This window comes from Rhinatrema bivittatum, chromosome 19 (genome assembly GCF_901001135.1).
Source record: "Rhinatrema bivittatum chromosome 19, aRhiBiv1.1, whole genome shotgun sequence".
NCBI lineage: Eukaryota > Metazoa > Chordata > Amphibia > Gymnophiona > Rhinatrematidae > Rhinatrema > Rhinatrema bivittatum.
Genome location: NC_042633.1, coordinates 4,921,922 through 4,942,619, shown reverse-complemented (window position 1 = coordinate 4,942,619; position 20,698 = coordinate 4,921,922). Strand labels below are relative to the sequence as shown.

General features: G+C 42.9%; 1 protein-coding gene across 1 annotated transcript; it reads right to left on the bottom strand.

The window, feature by feature from the left end:
- Window positions 1–2,517: 2,517 nt before the first annotated feature.
- Window positions 2,518–20,157, bottom strand: LOC115081077 (vomeronasal type-2 receptor 26-like). The gene is made up of 6 exons (XM_029585588.1): window positions 19,949–20,157; window positions 11,056–11,347; window positions 6,836–7,660; window positions 5,413–5,640; window positions 4,432–4,555; window positions 2,518–3,428 (listed from the first exon to the last, which is right to left on the bottom strand). Exons 1-6 carry the CDS (start codon window positions 20,155–20,157, stop codon window positions 2,518–2,520), a joined length of 2,589 nt encoding a protein of 862 aa, XP_029441448.1.
- Between the last annotated feature and the right edge of the window lie 541 nt (window positions 20,158–20,698).

The following is a 20,698-nucleotide window of genomic DNA, read 5'->3' as shown; positions in this document are numbered from 1 at the left end:
TGGCGCTTAATTGATGTGTTGCAGGAATGAACCCTGACATGGGTCTGTATTTCGTCAGCTGCATCGGGGGGGGGGGGGGGGAATATAAACATCTGAGGTGTCTAGTAATTTTCAAAGCCCAAATAGCTGGTTTAAGACTTGTACCTCAATCAAAAAGATTAAGTAAAATGAAAATATTTTACAGTAAAGACACGTAAGACCCGAATGACAGCAGCTCTCACTCGCTCAGCTGGTGTTCCCATTGAATTTTGCACCAAATATTCCTGAAGTGTGTATACAGAGAGATTTTTATTGAAAAAATGGATGAACACTTAGATCAAAATGTAAATACTACAGTATTGTATTTATTATTTATTTGTGTTTTATATACCATCATTCCATGTGGAAATCACTAGTTCATAACAGTGTACAGGTTTGACATTCATAAATAAATAGTGAAAAAATGAGGTAGGCATACATACAGGAAGGAGGTTGGGGAAACATTTAGAGACAGAGAGTGCATATCAAAGACAGGTAAGGAAAGACATAACTGGTTAGGTTAGGTTAGGTTAGGGGGAATTGGTCAGGACATTTCTGGTTATCAGACTTATGATTAACTGGAGTTTATCAGACTCATGGTGTACTGTTGTTTTCTGCAAGGAAAATGCAGTTGACTTCAAAGAGTTCCAACAACTTGAAATTAATTTCAAAATACACTTTTTATTGGCGGCAACTCCATTGCTTACACAAGCACAATTTAGACAGGGTCCCCCTGCTTGAAGTGCAGTTCCTCACTCCCGCATTTGTGTACTGTTGTTTTCTGTCAGACAGTAGGCATTAGTGAATAGCCATGTTTTTAACTCGCTCTTAAATTTTTTAATGTCTGTTATTGTTTGCAGGTCTTCAGGCAATGAGTTCTATAGTTTTGGGCCAGCGACAGAGGTGGTTCTAGCTCTTGTTTGCATTAGGTGAGAGTTTCTTATGGTTGGGGATTTCCTGGAGGCCTTTATGTTGTGATCTGAGTGTTTGTGATGGAATATGTGGTTTAAATGTTATTCCCATCAGATTGTTGCTCTGATTAAATGTTGTTGAATATTATCGTAAGTTCTCTGTAGATTATTCTTGATTGTACAGGGAGCAATGTAGAGTGATCGGAGTTGGGGGTGATATGGTCGTATTTCCTTGTTCCAGACAGTAGTCTGGCTGCAGCATTTTGCAGTTGTTGCAGGGATTTTATGTGACTGGTCGGAAGTTTCAGAAGTAGGGAATTATACTAATCAAGGTTTGAGAATATTAGTGATTGTAACACCATTCTGAAATCTGCTGTGTTTGGTCGAAGTTTCAGTCTGCTCAGGATTCACAATGTGTAGAAGCCAGATTTGATCATTTTGCTGATGTGGGCTTTCATTGTTAAGTTTTCATCAGTTTGAACGCCAAGATCTCTCACTTGAGTTGCTGGGATTAACTGGCAATTTCCGAGGTCTATACCTGGTGGAAAAGATTTTGGTGGGTTTCTGCTCAGCCAAATTATTTCTGTTTATTAGGGGTTCATCAATAGTTTCATTTGTGCAATTTTTTCTTTTATTATGACCATATATTCAGAGATAAGTGATGCTGTTTTATCAAATGATGTTGTAAGTGGGATATAGAATTGCAGATCATCAGCATATAGAAAGAATTTAATCCTAGGTCTGTTAGTAATTTGCACAAAGGCAGCATTAGATATTAAATAAGGTTGCAGAAAGTGCTGATCCTTGCAGAACACCAGTTGAGCAGTGGAATGTGTCAGAGAGATGATTGTTGAGTTTAACTTGGAAAGATCTGTTTGCGAGGAATGAGGTGAACCAATTAAGTACATTTCTTTCGGTCCTGATGTTTCTCAACATATAGGATATGTAATGCTCTCTTTGAGAGGTCAGGGAATATTGGATAGGCTGAATGCTTTATAATGTATCCCCGATGGTTTTCATCAGGAAATTTTGGGGGAATGCTTTTAAAGGAAAGGAGAGGATTTTAATTTTTTTGAATGTGAGGCCTTTGTGGCAAAGATAATGATCTTACAGATTGTATCATTTCTTAACAAGGCAACTTATTGTTGCTGTTATGCTGGATCCAATATATAAGTTGGTTATAGTATAGTGAAGTTTGAGACATTAATTGTTAGCATTGTATTCCAGCTTTGTAAGGACACTGGCCCAGGAAAACAGAATAAAAATATTTTAAATAAACTACATTAATTAATTAATTAATTGATTGATTGAAAGTTGATACTTGCTTCAACTCAGAATTCATTCAGTGCTCTCCAAGTTAATATCAGTACTCCCAATGAGATTTTGTACCAAAAGCTTTAAAAGCCTGCATCTCCGAGTAAGAGATTTGGCTCTTTATAGCAGTTTAAAATAATTATTCTTCAAACACAGTGACTATCTTTATTAATTTGACAAACAAAGTAAGCAGTATTTTACAGACAATTAAAATATTGTGGACAGAATTGTTTTGTTTTTCTAAGGAGCAGTTTCTGGGCATATGACTTTGACTTTATTTCCTTGTTGAATTTTTTCCTACTAATTTTTCCTTGGTGTTCATTTCTGGTCTTATGAGAATAATATAACACTTGGGGAGAAAGATTAGGAAGAGTAACCCTGCACCCGAGGACAGAATGGCAAAGATCTCCACCGCGACCATGTACTTCCCTTGTGTACTGAGGTAGGCGGGAATGAAAGACAGCCAGACACTCACAAAGACCAGCATGCTGAAGGTGATAAACTTGGCCTCATTGAAGCTGTCAGGCAATGTCCTAGCCAGGAAGGCCACAATGAAGCTAATGATGGCCAGGAAGCCCATATATCCCAGCATACAGTAGAAGAGTATGGTCAACCCATTATTACACTCAACGATTATCTTCCCGCTTTCAGATCTGGTGTTGTTCTCAGGAAAAGAAGGATGGCTAGAAATCCAATAAGTGCAGATAACAAGCTGGATGAGGGAGCAGAAAACAATGATAAGGTTGGGTATCTTTGGCCCAACCCATTTTCGGAGCTGATTGTGGGGGTTGACAGCCTTGAAGGCAATGACAACCGTGACAGTTTTTGCCAATATACAAGAGATGCTGATTGTAAAGATTAGGCCAAAAGCAGGCTGTCGTATCATGCAGGTGAGCTTCATGGGAAAGCCAATAAATGTTAAGGAAGAGAGGAAGCAGAGCATGAGGGTGCAAAGAAGAAGGTAGCTGAGGCCCCTGTTGTTGGCTCTCACAATTGGTGTGTTCTTGAACCAGAAGAAGATTGTGAGGATGAGGATACTGGCCAAGGACAGAATGATAGCAACTGCAGCCAAGGCTGCCCCCAGGGTGTCCTGGTAGGCTAAGAACTCAATGACCTTTGGAAGACACTTATCTCGACATTCATTGGGTCGGTGGTCTTCTGGGCACTTCCAACATTTGGTTGTATCTGAAATAGAAGAGAAACACCAGTCACAAGCCTGTTATTGTTACAATCTGTTCATATGTTTTATAACTATAGAAGATTCAATAGGTCTTTTGTCAATACTAAATGTTATCTCTGAAACATTGTAAATAAATAGATTATAACTTGGAGTCTAAGATCTCAATGCCATAATACTGGTATAGAGAATTCCCAAAAATTGACCTTCTTTTTGGATTGCAGTGCACAAATCTGGGAGGGGAGACCCTGGTATTATCATGTTTTGACATGTGTGGGAAAATATTTTATATGCCTGCTGTTGTAGTACTACTAAAAGTTTACTAGATGCCATTTTAGATATGTGAGTTCTGTAGACGAGACTGAAGTTTGATATGGGTGTGGTAAAAGATGAACCCCAGTTCTTAAACAATGTTGGGAATGTGGTACAACTTAAACCCATTGTAATCTGGCTGCTAGGCGGGCCCTTCCCAGCAGATGTACTCAGTGATCCACTTGGACCCACTTTAGCCACCATCTTGAAGGCTATATGATGCAGCAAATCCAGCCCTATAAGAACCTCCCCACAGAATACTCCCAGCTCAGCATACAGTCTCCTCTCTTTCTTTGGCCCCGTGTTCATGTACTCTTGTTTAATATCCTTGTTCCGGTTCTTTGCTTTGCTCTTACTCTCTTTAGGCCTCCCAATGGCCACTCTAGTCTATGTGCTCCTTGCACTGTCCTAGTATTGTCTATTGCCTCCCAGTGGCCTTTTGTCTGTCTATTCCATGTCTTGCTCCTGCCCTGTCTAGGCCTCCCTTGTCTGCATGTTCCTTGCTTTGCTCATGTCCAATATGGGCCTCTCAGTGCCCTTCCTTTTTCCTGTGGGCCTCCAAATGGCCCTGCTGTTTCCTTTGGTGTTGTGGTGGCATCCATGTCCTTGTGGTTCTCTTGGGCTAGTTGTTCTTGTTCCTTGCACTTAGCTTTAACAAGGGAGATTTTAAAATCTCCAGTTGCTCCAGAGGTGGCTCACCTGTTTCATTGGCTATTTCTCCAGCAGAGCAAGGGACGCAGTCAAAACAGCAGCTGGGCTGACCAAGTCTGGCAGATTTCCTGTATCCAATGGGACAGCTCTCACTGCAGACAGAGCGAGGGGTCTGTGGATTATAAAACTTTATGACGTTAGAATAAAATTTCTGCCATGTTGCGTGAAACCAGAGTCCATCAAGGCCAGCATCCTGTCTCCAGCAGAGGCATCCGGGTTATTAGGAGGTACCCAGTAGATCCCAAGGAGTAAATCCAATTCCTTGCTGCGCACTCCCAGGGGTAAGCAGTGGGTTTCCCCTGAGTTCACCGGTCTAGTAATTATTTATGGACCTTAGCTTCCATGAATTTGTCCAAAAACCCTTTTAAACCCAGTTATGCCAGTTGCCTCGACTCCGTCCTCCAACAGCAAATTACACAGGTTCTGTATCAAATGGAAAAATATATTTTCTCCAGTTTGTTTTAAATCTGCTCCCTGCTACTTTTGTGGGGTGTCCCCACGAAAGGGTAAATAACTGTTCCCTATCTACCTATTCCATCTGACTCATGATTTTATAAATCTCTATCATATCCCCCCCTCAGTCATCAATTCTCCAGGCTAAAGGACCCTAACCTTTCATATTCTTTATTCTTTTGTTGCCCTTCTGTATACTCTTCTCTTTTTTAGTTCCACTATATTATTCTTGAGATGAGGGTGACCAGAACTGCACACAATACTCAAGGTGAGGTCACATCATGCATCTATACAGAGGTATTATCATATTCACAGTTTAAATCTTCATTTCTTTTCAAATAATTCCTAACATTCTATTTGCTTTTTTTGACAGCCATTGACCACCACACACTGACCTGAAGATGTAATGTATTGTCTCATTATTGTGCATCTGTAATTAGGATTATTTTTCACTATGTGCACCACTTTACTCTTCTCAGACTGATCTATCAGGAATCTTCAAGCCTTCATCCTTACCTTGTTAAACTCTTGGTTCCATAAGATGGCATTGACGTTCAGAGTGATTTCCTCCCCTGGAGAATTCCTGGCATCATATCTACCCACTGTTATCAGATTGCTAGTGTCATCCGGTTTTATCTGGATATTCTTGATGTCAAAGACAGTAGGCACATCTCCATTCACGTCAAAGTAAACTTCCTGCTCAGACTCTGTTGTGAAACGCACATCCCTCAGATAATGGAGGACCTGTTGAATGATAAAGTGGAGGCATTATGCTAAATATGTAGATAATCTCTACAGGGATGCAGGTTTTATGAATTCCCTAGGGATGCTCACCTCTGCTTCTCCTCTCCCCAGTCTGGCATTTTGCCTCATTGCTCCATTATCACCATGCTTCAGTCATTGATCCCTATTTCACCCAAGTAAACCTGACCAGCTGAATACAGCCTTGTATTTGTCACTTGGCAAGCACAGAATTGTAGCTCTGTTTACCCTAAGAAAACATGGATCTCACTTCCACTCTAGATTGGAGTTGAAGGAGGATGTGCAGACTGAGGGACATCACTTCTGTGTCTCTGTAAATGGAGGCAGGGGAAACCACCACATTGAATGTTTTTCAATAGCAACAGAAAGGTTTCGGATGATATGCAATAAATGACGGGGACTTTATTTTTGGAGGGGGGTGGGGGTGGGGTTCTTTCAGTTAAGACAGAACCAAGGCTGGAATCAGGTACCATGAGCTTTCATTTACAGCTATCTGGGAATAGTTCTCCTATGATATATCTGTTCCCAGCTCATTTAGCCCATTCTTTACAGTAACAGCTCTCGGCCAAAGGATATGTGTCAGGGCTAGTCCAGAGCCCTGCAATCATGAGCCCTATGAATGGTCACTAATTTTCACTGTTGTACAATGACTGGACTCCATTCCTCCAAGACAGAATGCATCCGCTGTCCTGACTCCACAAGGCTGTGTCACTGAGCCACCTGGCTGGACCACGATTGACAGCTTTAATTCATTGTCTTGCAAGACCAGTTTTCTTCAGAACATCTAATTTAATGAATTAGACCAAATGTACTGAAACATTTGTTCTCATTTTGAGTCTTTGGGAAAACAGAGAGTAGATTCAGAGCCATATATAATCATATATTCAGACAGGTTGTCCATCTAAGTTCAGGACTTAGAAGGACAAAGCATGGGTTTCAAATTTCCCATCTCTGTGATTTATTCAGCTAACATTTGAACCAGAAAAATGGTTAGCCAGAATGTCGGAGGCATTCCGTTGGTGTTCTGGGTCAGAGTTATAGCCAGATAACTTAACTGGCTAACTCCAATATTCAGATTTTGCTGTGCGATCACCTGAACTGATTTGGGTACCCTTGCACTATAGGAATCTAGTTTGAATGTTACAACTATAAAATCTCTTGTTATTATTACCAGTACCTGCCATGGTTTGATATTCTGAACGTTAGTGCGCATACAAAAAATGTCTTCTTCAGCTACATCCAAAATCATGTTGTGCAGGGCATGAGCATAAGCATAAATAGCCAGGTAAGCATGATAGGAAAGGCTTAAATCATTCAATTGAAAGAGTTCTGGGTCCAGTGTTTTGAGGTCCTCTTTTCCCGAGCATCGGATGTCATCTGCTTTGGCCAACTTGTGTGTGATGTTTTCTCCTACCCATTGGCATGCAAATACTTTTTCCCAGAAGAGCTTGGTGAAAATGTCCCATGGGTATGCAGAAGGCCCAATGTGGTAGAGAAAATTGGTGAAGTTGGCAATGTTACTGGTGGAGCCAATGAATACTATGCTGCCATTGAGCAGCCTCCATGACTCCTTGGTGAATAGGTGTGGGTTGACAGTCAACCCTGATGAGAAGACCCAGATCATATTGATAATCTTGTGAAGATAAAGGAGCTCCAAGATAGGTTTAAGGTGCATTTCATAGCAGTTGCACACAATCACCCTCACCGAGGACTGACAAATTATCTCTGCCACCCTTGCGAGCCTCTTACTGGGATAGCGATCATCAATCTTCTCCAGGAAAGCCACACAGCCACCATTTTGCACCATCTCCTGTCGTATCTTCTGGCTGCTCAGGCTTCTGCTGTCTGAGTTAGAGGACAGGATTCCCACCCACGTCCAGTTGAAATGCAGGAGCAGCTGGGCAATGGCCCGGGGTTGCAGAGTGTCTGCAGGTAAGGTGCGTAGAAAAGATGGGAACTGAAGCTTATCACTCAGCATTGGGTGCTGCGCTGAGAAGCTGATCTGAAAAGAGAAATGTTTCTATCATCTCCATCATATACATTATATCCACAGGACTATTTAGAGGTGTGACTCACATTGATAGTATTAAGTGAAGTTTTAAAGGATAATGATACAGGCCCTTCTACAACACAGAACTTATTTTATGGAGATTACAAAGATGTCAAAGAGGAACAGGTGCAGTAGTAGGGAGAGCATTAAGCAATGAATTGGGGGAACTTCTAAAACTCATTTTGAAATATAACCATCAGAATCTCTCCCCCTGCCACTTTATCTTCTTATTTACACCCTGTGCCTCAGTTCTGCTTTCTGCCATGCAAGTCCCTCTGGCTTTCAGTGCCTCAATTATTTGCTGATGTCTGCCCAATTCTCAGAGCATGCTTTCAAAGATTCTCATCACTCCGAACCAAGCAAAGATGGGAGAAGAGCACAGGATTCTGGGAGATTTACTCTATGCTTCAGGACTTTGCAGAATCACCTCTTTGCTATTGATGGATATGACTGTGGTCTGACTAATTTACATATCACCCAGGTTCCCACAGAACTTAAAAGCAAGCTAATTTCTGAACAAATAACTGACTTTTGATGAGTCAGTGCAAGATATTCTAAAAATTTCAGAAGGAAGGACTTACTTAGGGTATAACAGTCTTATCTTGAAAAAAAATGAATGGTACCTGGCATTATACCTGGTTATAGTTTATCAACAATTTAAAGTTGCCATTTACCTTTTGAAAGCGACAATGTATATTGAGGAGAACTCCATTTGGATTTTTCAATTATCCTGCTGAGTTTAATATTTTCCTGGGAAAAAAGTTACCAGATGCAGAAAGCAGATGTACTCTAGCATATGGATATTTGGATAATATTCTTACTATGGAGGTACATTTAAAAAAACATTTACAGGCATAAAATGCAATTTTATGTGTGTAAATGGGATTTTTGAAAATTACCCTGGGGGTTAGAATATAAGAACATAATACTTTCTAACTCATCTTTATCTTTTTGTTTATTTTCACCTAAAATATCTTATAGATTTGTAAGGCGATTTGTAACCCTCTGCCATGAACAATCACTGTGAATATCTTGAAAACCTGCCAGGGAAGGTGTGTCTTGGGTTGAGAACTACTGGATTAGTGCCAGGAAAGGCATTTATTTGGGTGTAATCTTTCTTTCTTTTTTGAAAGAGTAAAGTTGAAACCTGTATAAGAAGGTTTAGAGATATTAATCCTCCAATGTGAGTGTTGTTCCTGTGCATCCATGTTTGTTGAAGGGAACAATTTGTAGACTTGCTGGTGTTTTACAACATTGGAAGATTCTGCGATGACTGAATTTCTCAGTCCTGAAGGAAAGAGCAGAAGATCCAGAATCATTTGCTCTTCTCCCATGTTTGGTTTAGAAAGAACATGTTTCTTTCACTCACCTTTCAGTCACTCACCCCATCTCAATTATTTAACACCCTTTTCCTCTCTCTCATCTTCCCTCCTTCCCACTCACCCCTACTCAACTCCTTCCCTCTCAGTGACTCACTCCCTTCCCACCCCTCTCAGTCATTCACCCCCTCACTCATACCCCTTCCCTTCCCTCTCAGTCACAACCTGTCATATGACTCACAACCTCTCCCCCCCCAGTGGTCCTTGTCTTCTTCTTCCTGTTGGCAGGAAGCCCACCAGCAGGTCATCATTTGGCCTCTCATATGCAAAGGTTCTCATACACATACAAGCTCCCTCTCTCTCATATGCACAAGCTCTCACACACACATATACACAAATTCCCTCTCTCTCAACACATGCACATGTTCCCTCTCTCTCAAGTACACATGCTCTCACATATAAGTATACACACCCTCTCTCATACACATAGACTCTCACACACACATACATACAAGCTCCCTCTCTCATACACAAATGCACAGGCTCCCTTTCTGTCATGTACACTTGATCTCACACAAATCTAGAAAATATACGAATATGTTGTGTTGACCTAGAATATGTATGAATATGAAGTAGAATATGTATTTGCTGTGGTGTTGACCTAGAATATGAATATTGACACAGTATGCGAATGTTGACCAAGAATATGAATGCTGATTTTGTAAACCGTTGTGATCTTCTTTTGGAATGATGGTATATAAAATGCCTAAATAAACAAATAAATAAATATGTATGTATGTATGTATGTGTACACTTGCTTACACAAATGCTCCCTCTCCCTCATACACACATACACAGGCTCCCTCTCTCTCATGTACAAATGCTCTCACACATGCACATGCTTCCTCTCTCTCATACACACACTATTACTCCTTCCTCTCACCCAGTCCTATATCTCTCATGGAATCTGAGGGGTGGGGGAGTCAAGCAGCTTCTTCGTAACTCAGGCCACTGGTGGATTGTGGTATGCCAGCGGCTACGTGGTCTCTTGATTTCAGCAGTGGACACTGGCAGTTGGTCCATGGGGACCTTGATGGACTTTTCCTTCTTCATGGCCCAGTAGCCGCCAGAAGCCTTGTGTGCCCTTCCTCAGGCATGCGGCCCCGGAATTTTCAGGCCTGCTTCTGCTCTTTTTTGTCAAAACAAAGAACACAAATTGATACTGCTCTGAGTTATGAAGCTACTTATTTTTCCTGACAAGCACATGGATGCTACTTTTCTTCTCAGACAGAAACCACATAGCTTTGCTATCAATTCCGAATGCTGACCAATTTGGTGAGAAACAGACTAGTCCATAAATATATTACAAAGGTCTGAGAGTTCTTTCTAATTAATCTCAAGGGTTTGATAGCCTGTAATTTCTCTGAATTAGCAAATCTCTGCAGTGCTTTAGTTTAATGATATACTGTGCCACTTTAGAAATTGTGAAAAGTTAAACTGCTGAAGTATTTGTATATATATTGCATTTAACCAACTATATTGAAATAATAAAGCATGAATAAATTACTCTAAAACTTGACAAATGCATAATATCCTTTTTCTAAGTATGAAACTGAATAAACTATGAAATAAATTCTTAGAGAAATGAAGGAACTGAGAGTCCATGGATGCAAAGATGATGGGTGGCATGTTCAGAGCACATTCAGTGCTCGATAGCCAGAAAAGTCCTACTTATCCAGCTATCTTTTAGCTGCATAAAAAGTGGGCAGGCAGTGGGCGGATCAGGACAGCGTTACTTATCCAGTTAAGTTAACTGGATAAGTAGCGATATTCGCTCTTATCCGGTTATGTTAATTGGATAAGTTAGAGCTGATCTAACTTAGCTGGATATAATTTATCTGGCTAAATAGTGATTTGTGCATGGATATTCAGCGGCTGAAATTCGAGCCCGATAAAACTAGGATGGTGCAGATAAAATGCAGTCAAACAGTACCAGGTCACTGACAGAACAAGAGAAGAATCTCATACCTGCGGGATCCTGAAAACCCCTGTTACCCTGGCCATGATCTCTGTCATCGAAGAGTGAAGCTCCCCAAGAATTCCTGCCAGAGTAAGGTTAGCCTCACATTTATAATTTGGGAATGTTGGTTTCCCTCCAGACAGCAGCTGCAGAGTGCCCTGGAGTGCCAATACCTCAGAAAGACAAGAGTCCAGGATCTGGAATCCCAGAGTGTGGTTTGGCAGCAGATGCTGGTTCTGGTTAATTTCTTCTATGGCAAACATGATGGCCAATATGTCACGGTAATACCGCACCTGAAAACTTTAGAAGGAAACCAGACATCCATCATCATGATTCACCATAGGGAAATGTGACAGCAAAATCTTGCTCCTTTCTGATAAACATAAATCCTTTTAAGGAACTAAACATGAAACAAATATTTCAGGCCCTGATAGCTTACTGGTAATATTACAGAAATTTCACATATTCTTCGGTACATGCATCACATTTATATCTGTGACTAGTAAATAATTTCATGGTTGATTGTTGGTAATATATAATGACTGATTACTTGTATTAAAGATCTTATTATTGTCTATTGACTGATTCATAATTAATGAAGCATTAATTTATTATTCACTATTAGGCACTGATATATTATGATTAATGATTATTAACTGCATTCATTTTGATTTAATGATTTTTTTCACTCCAGAGATATATTTACTATTCATTGATTAATGACTGATCATTTTTGAAAATAGTTTGATTATATCTTGTTTAAACTGTGATGAGTGGACTAACTACTTACTTTAAATTGATTGGTCAAAATTTTATTAAGGATTGTTGATAGATTTTGTAAAAAATGTGCTTTCTAAACAATTAGTGGATTAGCATTTGCCATTAGGATTGAAAATAACTTCAGAAATTGGACTCAAGATTCAAAGGAGACCACTAGGAATCTCTGCATGCCTAGACAAATCCCATGACAGGCTCAACAAGGGGACAGAAGCAAAATAAAGACACTGCATCAGGTTTTCTCTGTCTGCTATCATGAGTGGCAGCAGCTAGGGATGGAACTGATCCTAAATGGGCTGTGGAAGGTGAGAAGCCAATGGATCAGGGTTGTCCAATGTACGGCCCGCGGGCCAGAATGAGACCCGCCAAGCTTTTCTATCTGGCCTGCGGATCGGGTGCGAGGGAGGGGTGCGGGGACTATTGGGGAAAGGATCGGGTGCAGGGGAAAATCCCCTTCCATATCCAGCAGCCGTTAAAGCAGCAGTTCCCAAATGGTAGGTTGCGACCCCAAATGAGGGTCACAGAATTCTCATTTGGGGTCGTGGCTGCCTTCCGATGGGACAAACAAACCCTCTGATTTGAAAAAAAAAAAAAAAACACTTCCAGGAAAACAAGCCCAGCAATTCTGAGCCACGTGCTGCAATGGGGGTGGACGGACCACTCAGGCAACATCTCGTCCTCCCATGTCCCACACTACCCCCTCACCTCCCGTCCACCAGGTCCCAGGTCGAATGCCGGCAAAGATGATTAGAGGTTTCTTTCGCATTTCCAACAAAGTCTCCAGGATTTGCGAGCTCCTCCCAGATCTCCCTATGGTTTCCTGCCTTGGTATTGTGGCCAAGACATTGGTATCTCTAAAAAAGGATTGTGTTTCATCTGTTTGAGGAAATTTCTCTCTTTCCTCTCATGACGACTCATCAGAGGAAGCCTGAAAAGTCATCCTTTTCTGTCAAATCCATGAACCTTGTGAACCCATCCAGAACTACCTGTATTATATACACCATGCAAGATTAAGTTATGAGTATTTGAGTGTAATTTTAGATAGATGCATTGAAAGATTCTAATCCTCAAAGAATAAATCCATTTAAATAATTTTCTACAATTACTATACTGTTTTCAATTTTTACACTATTCTATGTTCTGAGATTAAAATCTCCAACAAGCAACACTTCACCCTTTCTATCCCACCTTTTGGATGTCTTTGACCAAATCTCGGTCAAGGTCATCAGTTTGGCTTGGAGGCCTGTGGACCACACCAGTGTAAATGGAAGAATCATCATCCTTTTTTAGTACAGCATAGTAGAGATGGTAATGGGAAAAACCAGTATCATTAAAAAAAAATGCATGGGATTAACAGAGATAAACCTTAGTTGCAAAACTGTAAAGGGAAAGCTGACCATCATGTGTGGGTTATAATATTGCAACAGCATGGAGAAGGGGCAGATTAGATGACCCTTATTGAACTATGGGGTAGATATTCAAAAGCCATTTAGATGGATTAGCCGCAATATTAAATGGCTTATCTAGCTAAATTCTAGCTGGATAGGTGGAGGCATTCCTGGGGCAGGAAGTAGACATTCCAGGGAGGGGAGGCTGCACTGTAGGGATGGTCTAAAACTAGCCGGATGTACATATCCAGCTAACTTTAAAATAGCCGGGTATATTCAATGGCACTGCAAGGCTGAATATCCTGGTTAAGTTAGCAGGATAAGTGAATCCAGCTAACTTTCTTAGCCGCTCTGTGGCTGAATATGCATCTCTAAGGGGCGGATTTTAAGAGCCCTGCTCGCCTAAATCCGCCCAAATCCGGGCGGATTTAGGTGAGCAGGGCCCTGCGCGCCGGTGAGCCTATTTTACATAGGCCTATCGGCGCGCGCAGAGCCCTGGGACTCGCGTAAGTCCCGGGGTTTTTGGAGGGGGGCGTGTCGGGGGCGGGACCGAGCGCAGCGCCGTTTTGGGGGCGTGTCGGGAGCGTTTCGGGGGCGGGTCCGGGGCGTGGTTACGGCCCGGGGCGGTCCGGGGGCATGGCCGCGCCCTCCGGACTCGCCCCAGGTCGCGTCCCGGCGCGCTAGCGGCCCGCTGGCGCGCGGGGATTTACGCCTCCCAGAGGGAGGCGTAAATCCCCCAACAAAGGTAAGGATGGGGTTTAGACAGGGCCGGGCGGGTGGGTTAGGTAGGGGAAGGGAGGGGAAGGTGAGGGGAGGGCAAAAGAAAGTTCCCTCCGAGGCCGCTCCGATTTCGGAGCGGCCTCGGAGGGAACGGAGGTAGGCTGCGCGGCTCGGCGCGCGCCGGCTATACAGAATCCATAGCCTGGCGCGTGCCGATCCCGGATTTTAGCGGATACGCGCGGCTCCGCGCGTATCTACTAAAATCCCGCGTACTTTTGCTTGCGCCTGATGCGCCAGCAAAAGTACGCCTATTCGAGCGGTCTGAAAATCTACCCCTATGTTTCTATATTTCTTGCTATTTTTGTTAGACCTTTATTTTTTTACATTTTACTAGAAATCACGAGATGAAATTGCAGGGGGGTTCAACTCAGAACCAACATGAGGAAATATTTCTTCATGGAGAGGTTAGTGAAGGCTGGAATGCCCTTCCGGAGGAGGTGATGAGGACGAAGATGAAAACAGTAAATGAATTCAAAAGGGCATGAGATAAACATAAACAATGTGGATTCCTAAAGGCTAGAGGTTGGAAATGAAGATAATGGTGCAAGGGGGTAATCTGCATGGACTGGCAGTTACTACGTTTAACAAAGTCATGGTGATTATACATTCTTAATCAATTAGACTTGATTCTTTTGAAGGAACTGCAACATTACTCTCCGATGGCAGGGGCAAAAAGGGGAATTGGATTCAGATGACAGCCAATGTTGTTGGGCCCCAACTTTTATAGTCTGGGGTACAGATATGCAGACATCAGGTAAAAAGAATAGGACTGCTTCTACAGCCAAGTCCGAAGCAAAGCATGTTTAGGTAGCAATGTCTGAATTATCAAGAAGGCTGCTCACCCCGTAAAAATGTCGCTAGCAGCAATTATGTTATGGGTTTGACAATGGCTTGATTTTGATTGCACATATTACTACCCTTAACATAAAGCTTGGGGGTAACCTGCATGGAGCAGCAGTTACTACCCTTGACATAAGGCTTGGGGGTAACCTGCATGCAGCGGCAGTTACTAGGGGTGTGCATTCGGATTGACCGCATTAGTAAAACGCAACTCATATTTTTTTTTTACTTAAAAAATTGATTCGACATAAACGATCGGATTTCCCACATATCGAACATAGATATGTTCGATATGTGGGAAATCGCGATTGTTGAGCCAAAATAAAAATATAAACCCCCTCACCCTCCTTAATCCCCCCCCCCCCCCCCCCGACTTACCACAACTCCCTGGTGATGGAGCGAGGAGTGAGGACGCCATTTCTGCAATCCTTGGCGAGAAGCATGTGACGTCGGCGGCACGTCGAGTGACGCCGGCGTCACGTGATTCCCGGCAAGTTCGCGCCGGACGGCTCGTTCGGCCCAAAAAGAACTTTTGGCCAGCTTGGGGGGGCCTCCTGACCCCCCCAAGCTGGCCAAAAGTTCTTTTTGGGCCGAACGAGCCGTCCGGCGCGAACGAGCCGGGAATCACGTGGCGCCGCGTCACTCAGACGCGACGTCACGTGAGTGACGCGGCGCCACGTGATTCCCGGCAAGTTCGCGCCGGACGGCTCGTTCGGCCCAAAAAGAACTTTTGGCCAGCTTGAGGGGGTCAGGAGGCCCCCCCAAGCTGGCCAAAAGTTCTTTTTGGGCCGAACGAGCCGTCCGGCGCGAACTCGCCGGGAATCACGTGACGCCGCGTCACTCGACGTGCCACCGACGTCACATGCTTCTTGCCAAGGATTGCAGAAATGACGTCCTCACTCCTCGCTCGATCACCAGGGAGTTGTGGTAAGTCTGGGGGGGGGATTAAGGAGGGTGAGGGGGTTTAAATTTTTTTTTTGCACATATGTACATATACCCAACTCATTGGATTTTTTTTATGTCCATATTGGCCGCAAGTGGGACCCCCTTTCGGACATAAAAAATATGAACATAAAATTTTGCTCTGCACATCCCTAGCGGTTACTATCCTTAAAAGAAACATAGGGATAACCTGCACAGAGCGGCAGTTACTACCCTTAACAGAAACATGGGGTAATCTGCACGGAACGGCAGCTATTACCATAAGAAACTTGTTGGGCAAACTGGATGTAACATTTGTTTTTTTCTACCATCATTACTACGCTACTATGTTACTGGGATGCTGTTCCATATCCTCTCTTGCCCACATTTATGTTAATCCTGAGTCTGAGGCTGGAGTTTCAGAGCAGCAATGCTTTTCAGCTTGCGGGCTCACAAGTACAAGGCAGTCATGGCCTCTATCATGCTGCAGAAGGGAACATCCATGTACGTTCTGATTTACACATCAGAACACAGACAGGTCAGCAAACATCGCCACGCCTGTGTTAGGTATAACCAGTTCTAGCATGCGAGGCATTGAATAAGCGCCAAAGCAGTGAACGTGAAGGAGAAAGCACTGCAAGGCATGAAAAAGAGACATAAAAGCTGGAAAACTAGTATTAAAACCTCAAAGCAAGCACGATGGTATCAACACCCAAGATACAGAATAAGGGGTAAGGCAGCGAGCACAGTAGCATCAATACCCCAAGGTAGAGATTGAGTGTTATGGTATGAAGTAAGATGAAAAAACTCCAAAGGACCTATGGGGGGGGGGGGTGTCAAAAGGCATCAACAACAGTGACGTTAATATTCCACAAAACTGAGAAAGGAGCAAAGCGGCAGAAACAGAGGCATGAAAACCTCAAGGCACTGTGAGAGGGGCAGGAGGAAGCTGGGTAGGAACTGGGACAGAAGAACTTAGCAAGGTACTGAACCGAGAGAGAGAGGATGTGGGGGACGTTGGGCTTTTTCCCGTTTTGAGGGCCACAATAGTCCAGCTTAGCTAAGAGAGAGGCAAGGCGGGAGGAATGGGTTGGGCAGTACCAGCAGTGAAACAACACTGCAAGGCGCTGAGACAGAATGGGGGAGAAGGATTTTTTTCCACTTTTCTTTTATTTGGGGACTAAAATATCCCAGTTTCTTTGTTTGCTTATTTATTTATGTCTTACTTATCTCTTTATTAATTATTCATCATAAACATGAATAATAATAACATATATTCTGACTGATACATATTAAACAAGGAAAAATATCCGGAAAAAGTATTCCAATGCAAGGTACACCCTTTCTGACAGACAGAATTCGAGCCCACATCCTGGGTGAATAATAAGCAAATAGAAATTAGGGATGTGAATCGTGTCCTCGATCGTCTTAACGATCGATTTCGGCTGGGAGGGGGAGGGAATCGTATTGTTGCCGTTTGGGGGGGTAAAATATCGTGAAAAATCGTTAAAAATCGTGAAAAATCGAAAAATCGAAAAACCAGCACATTAAAACCCCCTAAAACCCACCCCCGACCCTTTAAATTAAATCCCCCACCCTCCCGAACCCCCCCCCAAATAACTTAAATAACCTGCGGGTCCAGCGGCGGTCCGGAACGGCAGCGGTCCGGAACGGGCTCCTGCTCTGAATCTTGTCGTCTTCAGCCGGCGCCATTTTCCAAAATGGCGCCGAAAAATGGCGGCGGCCATAGACGAAAAAGATTGGACGGCAGGAGGTCCTTCCGGACCCCCGCTGGACTTTTGGCAAGTCTCGTGGGAGTCAGGAGGCCCCCCACAAGCTGGCCAAAAGTTCCTGGAGGTCCAGCGGGGGTCAGGGAGCGATTTCCCGCCGCGAATCGTTTTCGTACGGAAAATGGCGCCGGCAGGAGATCGACTGCAGGAGGTCGTTCAGCGAGGCGCCGGAACCCTCGCTGAACGACCTCCTGCAGTCGATCTCCTGCCGGCGCCATTTTCCGTACGAAAACGATTCGCGGCGGGAAATCGCTCCCTGACCCCCGCTGGACCTCCAGGAACTTTTGGCCAGCTTGTGGGGGGCCTCCTGACCCCCACGAGACTTGCCAAAAGTCCAGCGGGGGTCCGGAAGGACCTCCTGCCGTCCAATCTTTTTCGTCTATGGCCGCCGCCATTTTTCGGCGCCATTTTCCAAAATGGCGCCAGCTGAAGACGACAAGATTCAGAGCAGGAGCCCGTTCCGGACCGCTGCCGTTCCGGACCGCCGCTGGACCCGCAGGTTATTTAAGTTATTTGGGGGGGGGGTTCGGGAGGGTGGGGGATTTAATTTAAAGGGTCGGGGGTGGGTTTTAGGGGGTTTTAGTGTGCCGGCTCACGATTCTAACGATTTATAACGATAAATCGTTAGAATCTGTATTGTATTGTGTTCCATAACGGTTTAAGACGATATTAAAATTATCGGACGATAATTTTAATCGTCCTAAAACGATTCACATCCCTAATAGAAATAAAGAAAGAAAGAAAGAAATATACATATATATATATATATATATATATATATATATATATATATATAGAATGGCTCCTTCCCTACAATCAAGTGACTCCAACAGTTTGTAAACCTACAGATTCATCAATCAGGAATGTCTCCAAGTGGACAGATCAAAGAACACATAGGTATTTCCTTGGCAGGTTATTAAGCATTTGCAGGGAAACTTAAGGAAAAAAAAGTAGCCCCAAGGGAAACCGTTCGCTGCTTAAGAGAAAGGAATAATTTCCTACAGTGGTGTGTTTCACAAGAGATATCTGGATATAAAAAAAAACCAAACAAACCCTGCTCACCACAAAGGTTTGCAGCCTTAAATTTGAAATATTGCTTAAATATTAACTCTGTATCCATGTCAGAAACAAAGGACACTAATAAAGTGGCTCTTTTAGAAATAACATCTTGAAATTACTAAAGAAATACAGTGTTCGTTTATTTATTTTACAAAATACTTATAACCCGCAGGTCCAAAATCTCTTGCTCCCTGCTGGGTAATATCCTCATCCATAAATAAATGAATAAACATTGACACATGTTGCTCAGAAAACAAGAAAAAAAATCAAGAAAATTATATTGCTAAACCACTAAACGCAGCATCAGAAATTTCCTTCTTAAAAGGTCCCAAAAATCATGGATAAAGAAGAAAGCATAATAAATCGTCTTTCTGAAACCTCAGCTCTGCCAGAGGCATTTTCCAGTAGGTTGGGTCTGCGATCGAAAGGGCACAGGCCCCTGTGATGCTCAGGTGAGCTTCAGTGGTGGAAACCCGCAGATTCACTAAATTCTCTCATCAAGGGCTTCTAGCAGCAGCTCAGGCCTCAATCAAATCCTTCCTGATTACAGGGCCTTGACTGGGAATTGTTCAGAATTAAGGATGTGGAGGGGTGGAGAACAATGGCATCTGTCATGCGCCTCCTGGATAGATTAAATTGCAGTGTCCCCTCTTAGACAGTGACACTGTGACACCAGGCAGCAGATCCACCTTACGTTAAATGTTCTCTTCGTTTCTTTTTCCAAACCTTGTTTAAAAACATTTTCTTTCACTCTGAGTAAGAGGTTCAGAATCACCACTTCCCTCTCTCTCTGAAATCCAAGAGAGAAATTCTTAAAAAATGTGACTGGCTCAAAGTTGCTTTCGGTTTTAGGTAAAAAAATCCCCAAAACAAACAAACAAATGAGGAATTCATTCTCAATCCCTGGGGTTGAAAATGCTTCACCAGTTTGTTTCATATTTTTTTCCTCTTGGAACAAAACGAACCGAAATTCATCTTTAATAATTCCAAATGAATGCACAGCCCTAAACGAAATAACGCAGCTAAAAGTGCATGTGTTGTTCTATAAACGTGTCCTTTTAACCACTTTTATAAGAGGCAATTTTGGGGCCACATTTAGAGGTTTGGAGAGGAAAATAACAGGCACCGATTTCATTTTCAGCTGTACACATCACACATTATTTTTATAAGTGCACAAAAAACAGAGGTAAAGATTCTCCTTGACACTTGGTACATAGCTGGTAGTACAAATATCCATGGATTTTGTCCCAGTGTGGATAGTTAGATAATTTACCCCTTGCATATATGTCTCTTTCCTGACTGGCAATCATACTAAGAATATGGTTCCTCCAGTAAGGAAGACTTACTTTTCACAGCGTGCGGGGCGAGGGGTCTCTCTGAAGTCAACGATGGGGTAAACCACGCCAGCGTGAGCTGCAGATATCACCCCTAGGGTAAAGTCTCCGTCCATGGAGACTGGGGCCATCTCTCGGAGCTCCAGCTTGCAGCCTGAGGCCGTGGTTTCGCCTATGTGAACAGCGAGCAGCAGAAGAGTCACCCAACTGACACGTCTCATATCCTCACCCTCTCTACAAAGCCTCTGGTTTTATCACTAGCGCATGGGAAGCAAGGAAGATTCAAGAGAAAAAGGCGAGGAAAATAATAAAGTGATATGGAACTTACACAGAGATAAATCGAAGACACACGCTATAACGTGTAAAGAGAAGAGACTACGAAAATAATCAGAGAAAGTTCAGAAATATTAAATGAAAACTGGAGAGACATTATCAGAAAATAAACAGAGAAAGTTCAAATATGCAGACTGAGATCTAAAGAGGAAAAACCAAGGAAACAGGCTGATTAAGCTCATATAAACACAGTTTGAAATCTGGAAAGGAGATGTCATGACAAAGCTTGTCAATGATGAATAACTGAGCCACAGTGCTGTCTTTCAAACTGAAGGGTTTTTATATTCTCTCTCTGGAGACTTTTCACTGACCCCTGTAATTCTTCAGGTGCAATAAACACAAGGAGATACGCAGGTGACTTTCTTTTCTTATTACATGATGAGTAGGTGTGTGACTTATAATTATGGGGTCAGGTGATAACCACAACCT